The sequence below is a fragment of the Monodon monoceros genome, unplaced genomic scaffold, assembly GCF_005190385.1.
Source record: "Monodon monoceros isolate NGI ecotype Baffin Bay Population unplaced genomic scaffold, NGI_Narwhal_1 Super_Scaffold_21, whole genome shotgun sequence".
NCBI classification, from domain to species: Eukaryota; Metazoa; Chordata; class Mammalia; order Artiodactyla; family Monodontidae; genus Monodon; species Monodon monoceros.
Genome location: NW_021703778.1, coordinates 50,659,234 through 50,669,322, shown reverse-complemented (window position 1 = coordinate 50,669,322; position 10,089 = coordinate 50,659,234). Strand labels below are relative to the sequence as shown.

The window sequence follows — 10,089 nt, the reverse complement described above, 5'->3', positions numbered from 1 at the left end:
AAAGAAATGAGCTATTAAGCCATGAAAAACCATGGAGGAACCCTACATGCTTATTACTAAGTGAAAGAAGCTAATCTTCAAAGTTAAATACTATATGATTCCAGCTACAAGACATTCTGGAAAAGACAAAACTATGGTGGCAATAAAAAGGTCAGTGAATGCCAGGGCTTGGGAGGGAGGGAGGGATGAACAGGAAGAGCACAGAGGATTTTTAGGACAGTGGAAAAAAAGCCCTTTAAGGGTGTCATTGCTGTTATTGTTATATTACAGATAGCATATACAAGATGAAATTGAATATAATATGAGGTTTTATTAATATTTTTGAATACCATTCAATTTCCAATTTGCATTATTCAAGTTTTTATAGTGTGCAACCACCTATACATCTATCTAACAAACTCTTACTGCCAGGAAATCCTTTCTGAGCTTGATTCATCATCAAGGACAGTGGTTCTCCAACCTGTTGGACCCACACCCTCTTCACTAGCCTGAAATTAAATTCCTAGGTAATATCACTCACCTAAAAGCATAATTTCAAAAAGCAATATAATGCCACAACGTAATAAAAAAGAAATAAGATGAAAGACATTTCTGATAAAATATGCATTTCGTGTGTAACGTGTACATGACTGCCCTAGAGAATGTAATGAAGTTGGCAGATGCTGTGCTTGCTTATATGGAGACTCAGCATGAGTGGGGCAGCTGCAAGTGCAGACTGACACAGCCTCAAATGCCACTGGTAGGGTTGCCATCAGTGACATGGCTTTCTGAAATTGTGAAGTTCTGAACAAAATGAAGTATAGTCTTCCTTGGATTTATGTACATAGTTACAGTCCTGAAAAGTTGAGAATATATTAAAACCATGGAAGAATTCCTGTGCTTTAACGTACAATGGAATTAGATTCTAGGCTTGGATAATTACAAATGCAGGTCTGGCAGGACATTAGGGTGTCATGCACATTGTAAGGTATGCGGCATCCCTAGCCAATGCTCATTAAAAGTCAGTAGTGCTCCCCAACCTTTATGACTGTGAGGATGTCATACATTTCTAAAAGCCTGAATATGGTCCAGGCCCTCTTCTCAGAGGTGAAGGTGCTGGAGGATGTGGCTTCAAGCTATGGGGAGCATCCTCCAGGGTGAATTTATTTCTCAGCTAAAGCAGCTATTCAAGTCCTGGAGAAAGGGGTGGGAAGACACTAGTATGCCTTTCTGGGGAGAAATTAGTTTCTTTGTTTTGATTCAGATTTCCCCTTGTTCCCTACAAAAACCTTTTGAGGAAAGAAAAGGAGAGCCAAGAGGCACCATCCATGAAAGCAAACGTCAGCCAAGCATGGCCCTTCCCTGAAAGACTCCGTCTGCAGGGGGAGCACTCTGATCCTGGCTTCCAGCAAATCATGGAGAGGCTGCGTTTCTCTGTTGCATCTTAACTGATGAGATGCCAAGTTTATTCCTCAGTGTTTACAGTGAGCCTTGTTTATTTTGGGACCCTTTCTGTGTTGTTGTGAAAAGAGCAGAACATACAGAAAAGAGCCTATGAAGTTATATTTCTGTGATTAAGACAGCAGAATGTGTGTACGTTGTTGTTGATGTTATTGTTGTTTAAGCCGTGTTTGCATGAAGCTTGTATGCAAGGAAGTATTTTGTTACATATACCCCAAGAATCTCCAGAGGTGGTCAGTTTTAGTCTTCAGGTCACAAAAAGGGAAAACTCTTATGGTTATGGATGTCATCTTGAAAAATGATGCGTGAGGAAACAGCCTCCACCTTCCATAGTTTTTTTCTTTTCTAGGCTGGGTTTAATAGAGATGTTTCTGAACTGGCTTAGAGGGTCAGGGGTCAGATCCAACACTGGCCTTGCAGAGAGCTTGAGTTCTTGGTATTGTTTTAATAGTTCACACCATCATTATCTTTTGCAATGAAGTCTGATCTGCAGCAATTCCATCTGCATTCATTGGGACAGTGTTATTCTTCTAGGAGTTTTCCTCACAAAATTCCTTTCAGAACACTGTAAAGAAGAGGAGAAACATATTACTCTTAATTAAGAACTGTCCTTGAAGGAATTCCTGCATAAAGAAAATAGGAAACATCCTATTCCCAACAATAAAAATATCCTGACAGCCAAAATGCCCACATGAGCAATACTTTACTTAGCAGATGTTTATTGGGAAAACTATAGTGTTTGCGTTCTAAAAAGAAATACATTTAAGTTTTATTTTTAAACTTATCATCAGTGAAATTTATTTTTTCCTGTTGGTGTAAAGTTCTGTGAATTTTAACACAAGTGTAGATTTGTGTAGCCATCGCTATAATCTGGATACAGAATAATTCTGTCACCCCAATAACTCCTCCCTCCACCCCAGCTCTTGGCAGCCACTTATCTGTTCACCATCCCTACAGTTTAGTCTTTTTAAGAATGTCATGAAAACTACATCAGTATGTCTTTTAGGTATAATTGTTTTACAATGTTGTGTTAGTTTTTTTGGGGGGGGGTAATAGTTGTTTTACAGTGTTGTGTTAGTTTCTACTATACAGTGAAGTGATGCAGAGTTCCCCGTGTTATACAACAGGTTCTCTTTAGTTATCTATTTTATACGTATTAGTGTATATATGTCAGTCTCAATCTCCCAATTCATCCCACCTCCCTTTCTGATTGGTGTGAGGTGAACCTCATTGTAGGTTTGATTTGCATTTCTCTAATAATTAGTGATGCTGAGAATCTTTTCATGTGCTTCTTGGCCATCTGTATGTCTTCTCTGGAGAAATGTCTATTTAGGTCTTCCACCCATTTTTGGATTGGGTTGGTTTTTGGGTTTTGGTTTTATTTTTGATATTGAGCTGCATGAGCTGTTTGTATATTTTGGAGATTAATCCTTTGTCCATTGATTCATTTGCAAACATTTTCTCCCATTCTGAGGGTTGTCTTCATCTTGTTTATGGTTTCCTTTGCTATGCAAAAGCTTTTAAGTTTCCTTAGGTCCCATTTGTTTATTTTTGTTTTTATTTCTATTACTCTACAAGATGGGTCAAAAAAGATCTTGGGGCTTCCCTGTGTGGCGCAGTGGTTGAGAGTCCGCCTGCCGATGCAGGGGACACGGGTTCGTGCCCCGGTCTGGGAAGATCCCACATGCCGCAGAGCGGCTGGGCCCGTGAGCCATAGCCGCTGAGCCTGCGCGTCCGGAGCCTGTGCTCCGCAACGGGAGAGGCCACAACAGTGAGAGGCCCGCGTAACGCAAAAAAAAAAAAAAAAAAAGATCTTACTGTGATTTATGTCATAGAGTGTTCTTCCTATGTTTTCCCTTAAGTGTTTTATAGTGTCTGGTCTTACATTTAGGTCTTTAATCCATTTGGAGTTTAGTTTTGTGTATGGTGTTAGGGAGTGTTCTAATTTGTCTTTTACATGTAGCTGTCCAGTTTGCCCAGCACCACTTATTGAAGAGACTGTCTTTTCTCCATTGTATATCCTTGCCTCCTTTGTCATAGATTAGTTGACCATAGGTGCATGGGTTTATCTCTGGGCTGTCTATCCTGTTCCATTGATCTATATTTCTGTTTTTGTGCCAGTATCATACTGTCTTGATTACTGTAGCCCTGTAGTACAGTCTGAAGTCAGGGAGCCTGATTCCTCCAGCCCCATTTTTTTTTTTTTTTTTTTTTTCTCAAGATTGCTTAGGCTATTCAGGGTCTCTTTTGTCTTCATACAGATTTTAAGATTTTTTTGTTCTAGTTCTGTGAAAAATGTCATTGGTAATTTGATAGGGACTGCACTGAATCTGTAGATTTCTTTGGGTAGTATAGTCATTTTCACAATATTGATTCTTCCAACCCAAGAACATGGTCTATCTCTCCATCTGTTTGTGTCATCTTTGATTTATTTCATCAGTTTCTTATAGTTTTCTGAGTACAGGTCTTTTACCTCCTTAAGTAGGTTTATTCCTAGTTATTTTATTCTTTTTGTTGCAATGATGAATGGGATTGTTTCCTTAATTTCTCTTTCTTACCTTTTGTTGTTAGTGTATAGTAATGCAAGAGATTTCTGTGCATTAATTTTGTATCCTGCAACTTTACCAAATTCATTGATTAGCTTTAGTAGTTTTCTGGTGGCATCTTTAGGTTTTTCTATGTAGAGTATCATGTCATCTGTAAACATGACGGTTTTACTTCTTTTCCAATTTGTATTCCTTTTATTTCTTTTTCTTCTCTGATTGCCATGGCTAGGACTTCCAATACTATGTTGAATAATAGTGGTGAAAGCAGACATCCTTGTCTTGTTCCTGATCTTAGAGGAAATGCTTTCAGTTTTTCACCATAGAGAATGATGTTTGCTGTAGGTTTGTCATATATGGCCTTTATTATGTTGAGGTAGGTTCCCTCTATGCCCACTTTCTGGAGAGTTTTTATTATAAATGGGTGTTGAATTTTGTCAAAAGCTTTTTCTGCATCTATTGAGACAATCATATGGTTTTTATTCTTCAGTTTGTTAATATGGTGTATCACATTGATTGATCTGTGTATATTGAAGATTCCTTGCATCCCTGGGGTAAATCCCACTTGATCATGGTGTATGACCCTTTTAATATGTTGTTGGATTCTGTTTGCTAGTATTTTGTTGAGGATTTTTGCATATATATTCATCAGTGATATTGGTCTGTAATTTTCTTTTTTTGTGATATCTTTGTCTGGTTTTCGTATCCAGGTGATGGTGGCCTCATAGTATGAGTCTGGGAGTGTTCTTTCCTCTGCAATTTTTTGGAATAGTTTGAGAAGGATGGTGTTAGATCTTCTCTAAATGTTTGATAGAATTCACCTGTGAAGCCATCTGGTCTTGGACTTTTGTTTGTTGGAAGGGTAGGTAACCTTTTGAAACAAACTTTTTTCACTTAACATAATGCTTTTGAGATTCATCCAACTTCTTATAAATGTCAGTAGTTTGTACGTATTTATTGGTAAGTAGTATTCCATTGTATGGATGTATCATTCATTTACTTCTTGAAGAACATTTGGGTTGCTTACAATTTTGGGCAATTATGAATAGAGCTTTTATAAACATTTGTTTTTGTGTGAATATAAATTTTCATTTCTCTAGTGTAGATACTCAGGGGTAGGAATGCTGAGACATACAGTATATGTATGTTTGCCTTTATAAGTAAAAACTGTTTCCAAAGCATCTATACCATTTTGCATTTCCATCAGCAGTGTATAAGAATTCCTTCCAGTTACTCTTCATCCTTGGTATTCTCAGGATTTTTAATTTTAGCTATTCTTATGATAGTTTTATCTAATCATGATTTTAATTTGCATTTTCCTAATGGCTAACGATGTTGAATATCTTTTCATATGTTTATTTGACATCCTATATCCTCCTAGAAGTGTGTATTTTTAAATATTTTCCCATTTTTTAAATGTTTTTTCTTATTGTTGAGTTTTGAGAATTCTTTATTATCCATACTAGTTGGATATGGGATTTGTAATTACTATCTCCCAGTTTGTAACCTGTCTTTGTATTCTTTAAATAGTATCTTTCTTTTTTTTTTTTTAAATAGTACCTTTCATAGAGCAAAAGTTTTTAATTTTGATGCAGTACAGTTTATCATTTTTTTATGGAGTATGCTTTTTGTGTCTTGTCTAAGAACTCGTTATGCAACCCAAGGTCATAGGTTTTCTTCTAAAAGTTTTATAGTTTTATATTTTGCATTTAGATCTACAATTCATTTTGTGTTAACATATGTGTAAGGTTAAAATTTACTTTTTTGCCTATGGATTTCTCCTTGCTCCAGCACCATTTGTTGAAAAGACTATCCTTTCTCCATTAAATTGCTTTTGCACCTTTGTCAAAACTCAATTGGCAGTATTTGTGTGGGTGTATTTCTAGATTCTCTATTCTGTTCCATTGATCTATTTGTTTACCCCTTTGCTAATACCATCCAGTCTTGATTACTATAACTTTATAGTAAAGTCTTAAAATTGGGTAGTTCGAGTTTTCCAATTTTATTCTTCTTTTGCATAATTGCTTTAGCTATTCTAGTTCCTTTGCCTCTCCATATAGATTTTAGAATCAGCTTGTCTATATCTATAAGAAATCTTGCTAAGATTTTAATGGTATTATGTGGAATCTGTAGATCAATATGGGGATAATTAACATTTTTACTGTATTGAAACTTCCAAGCCATGAACATAGTATGTCTCTTTAGTTATTTAGATCTTCGATTTCTTTCTTCAGAGTTTTGTAGGTTTTACATGCAGATACTATACATGCTTTGTTACATTTGTACCTAAGTGTTTTATTTTTTGAAACTATTGTAAATGTTACTGACTTTTAAATTTCTGTTTTAGTTGGACATTGCTAGTCATGTTAGTTTACTATGGCTGCCATAACAAATTACTACAAACTTGGTGGCTTAAAAAAACAGAAATTTACTCTCTTACAGTTCTGGAGGTCAGAAGTCTACAATCAGTTTTGAGCAGAAATCAAAGTGTGGCAGATCTGTTTTCCCTTCACACACAGCAGGGAATCTGTTCTTTGCCTCTTCCAACTTCTGGTGGCTGCCAGCATTCCTTGGCTTGTAGCTACATCACTTCAATCTCTACCTCTGTCTTCATATTGCCTTTCCTCTGTGTTGAATCCCCTCTGCCTCTCTTAGAAAGACACATGTGATGGCATTGAGTGGCCACCTGGATAGTCCATGATAATCTCTCATCTCAAAATCCTTAATTTAATTAATAATATCTGCAAAAAACTTTACCATGTAAGGTAACATTCACAGATTTCAGAAATTAGGACCTAATATTTTTGAGGACATTTTTTAGCCTACTACATTAGTGTCTAGAAATCAAGATTGTGTGTGTGTGTGTGTGTGTGTGTGAGAGAGAGAGAGAGAGAGAGAAAGAGACAGAGAGAGAAAGAAAAAGACAGAGAGACAGAGACAAAGAGAGAGAGAAAGAGATTTTATGTGTTGACCTTTTATCCTGCAGCCTTAGTACTAAACTCACATATTAATTCTAGGAGTTTTTTGGTTGATTCTTTGGTATTTTGTACATAAATAATAGAGACACTTTTATTTCTTTCTTCCCAATTTGTATGAATTTTATTTCTTTTTCTTGCCTTATTTCATTGACTAGGATTTCCAGTACAATGTGAATAGGAATGGTGAAAGTGAACATCCTTGCCTTATTCCTATTCTTAGGGGGAAAGCATTCAGTTATTCACCATTAAGTATGATGTTAGCTTCTATTCCTTCTTTGTAGAGAAGTTTTACAATTTTTTTTTATTATGAATGGATGTTGAATTTTGTCATATGATTTTTCTGCATCAATTGATATAATCATTTTTTCCCTTCTTTAGATTATTAATATGATGGATTACATTCATTGATTTCCAAATATTGAACCAGCTTTGCATTACTGGGACAAACCCCACTTTATCATAGTATAATTTTTTTATACATTCCTGGTTTTGATTTGGAATATTTTATTAAGGATTTTAATGTCTATGTTCATTAAAGATATTGCTCTGTAGCTGTATTTTCTTATACTGTCTGTCTGGTTTTGGTATCAGGGTAATTCTGGCCTCATAAAATAAATTGGGATGTGATCCCTCCTCTTTTTTCTAGAAGAGATTGTGGAGATTTGGTGTTATTTCTTCTTTATACATTTCATGGAATTTGCCAGTGAAACCATTTGTGCCTGATATTCTTTTTCAGAAGATTTAAAACTACATATTTAATTTTTTTTCATAGTTTTAAGACTACTCAGGTTATCTCTGTTTTCAATTTCATTGATTTCTCATCTCTGTTATTTCCTTCCTTTTGCTCATTTTGGGCTTATTTTGCTTTTCTTTCTTTTTTTTTTTTCCTAGTTTCGTAAGTTGGAAGCTCATATTATTACAGACTTTTCTTCTTTTCTAACATAAACATTTAATGGTATACATTTCCTTTTAAACACTGTTTTAACTACACTGAAGAAAATGTGATGCATTTTAATCTTAATTCAAAATGTTTTCTAGTATCCCTTGAGACTTACTCTTTTGATCCACTGATTATTTATAAGGGTGTTGATTAATTTCCAAGTGTTCTGAAATTTTCCCATTATTTTCTTATATTGATTTCTAGCTTAATTCCATTAGGACCTGAAACATACTTTGCATAATTTTGATTCTTTAAGTTTGTTAAGGTTTATTTTATGATCCATGATATGTTCTATGTTGGTGAATGTTTGGTTGTTTGAATATTGTGTTTTCTCTGAAGGGAGCCATATCTCTAAACTGAGCCCATTTGTTTGCTTATTCACTCAAGAGTCTTTCTGGAAGGTTGTCACTCACAGCCCATTGTTTCTTTTGTCTAGAATATCCAGGACGTGAGAAGTGATGATGAGGATGAGTATGAAGAGGAAGAGGTTGAGGAAGAGGAGAAGGAGAAGGAAGAAGCCACCAAAGGCAAAGAGACAGACGATTTGAAGAATGGCCTTGGGGCCAACAGGCACCTCATTCCCAATGGTCAGCATGGCTGTTAGCTTGAAGCCTGCATAGCTCCTGGCACACAGTGCACTGCAAGGGCTGCTGGGAGCCGGAAGTGCTCCCTCCTCCATTGCTGTGGCCTCAGGACCCACAGGGACCACAGATTTTGCCCTTCCCTCTTTCTAACCAGCACCTTCCCCCCCACCAAGATGTATTTAACAAAATGTTAATTTGTGTTAAAATGTTAAATGTAAGCATCCCCATGGATTTTACTGGAGTTAGGACTCAGAGTTCAAAGATTTCTCCTGAGAACCCTTCCACTTCTAATTGTTCCATTCATGAATTTAGACGTTTGGAGCCCATTTTGTTGTAGGCCTTCCCCTTCCCACCTTGCCTGTCCTCAGGATACTTTGGGAAGTGCTAAGTCAACCCACTTTTTCCAGGTGCGTTTGGCCACAGAGAGCAGCTCATTTCCCAAAAATGAGCTAGAGGTGGCAATGGAATGGTGGTGGCAGGACCAAACCAGGGAGCCAAGCTTCCAGGGCTCACGGATCCCTTTCTGCCATGGGCAGTGTTTAAACCTTCCATGCCGTGTGCTTCGTCTCTCTGATGGGAATAACCAGACCTGCCCTGCCTCCTCACAGGGTTGGAATAAGGATCAAATGAGATAATAATGGAAGTGAGAGGGCATACTGTAGGCTATGGTGTTGCTGTTACCTGACCCTCTTTTCACTGTGATCACAGTCCCGTTTGGGAGAGAAGCCTGGTGAAACTTGGCACTGAACAGGCCTGAACAAAAGGCACAGTCTTGAAGAATTCCTTTTAAATGTGTCTGGAAATACCTAAACATGCAAGTACCCAGAAAGCTGTTTCCAGTTTATCTGGTAACTATTTATTTGTTAGCTTCCCAAAGGTAATTCTCAAATCCCCCAGGTTCTCGTCCCTCAGGTTCCATGGCCAAGGGGAGGGAGTTTGGGCCCCATTCCTTCTTGTCCTTTGCTGATTTCTCACATATTTCCTCTCTGAAAGGGACGCTTCCCTGCTGTGGCCCTGAACCCCTCCTTCAGGCCAGCAGAGCTACCCAGCAGGCCATAGGGTCTACCTGGGGGCCTCTCTGGGGGCACTGGACCCAAGTCATGTTGTTCCCCTAGCCACTATCACCCAGGAAGCCCAGTTTCTGGGGCATGTGTTTGAGCTCCTGATCAAAGGAGGTCTTGGAAAAACAGACTCTGTACTTTAAACCCCTGCTCTCCAACCCAATCAGAGTGCATAACACTAAAGCAGAACAAAACAAAGGGCTGGAAAACACTCCTGAGAATGTCCAAGGACAGGTGCTTGAGTCAGTGTCAGCTCCTGGGGCTGCCTTACCTCTCTGGGAGGACAGGTAGGGGCTGGAGGGTCAGTAGCCACCTCTCGACCCCCACAGGGATACATCTCCTGAGGCCAGCGTGCAGGGCAGACCTCAGAGACTTTCTCAGGTTACTGACTGAGGAGAGGCAGAGCCTTGTAGAGGAAGAGCCTGAGCAAAATGTGCAACTTTTCCCCACCCAATCTCTTATATTTTGGGGTCATATTTTGCATCTTCATCCTGTTTTGCTCAGGGCCCGTATTATAAAGCCAAGTAAGTGGAAGCTAAGCCT

The 10,089-nt window shown here is 37.9% G+C and overlaps 1 protein-coding gene across 1 annotated transcript in view; it reads left to right on the top strand.

Annotated features, from left to right (window-relative positions):
- Positions 1-8,505, top strand: part of CERS3 (ceramide synthase 3) — a 98,467-nt gene extending 89,962 nt beyond the window's left edge. Inside the window, exon 10 of the mRNA XM_029238507.1 lies at positions 8,338-8,505. Coding sequence (XP_029094340.1) covers positions 8,338-8,505 — 168 coding nt within the window. The remainder of the gene's footprint in view (positions 1-8,337) is intronic.
- The last annotated feature ends 1,584 nt before the right edge of the window (positions 8,506-10,089 follow it).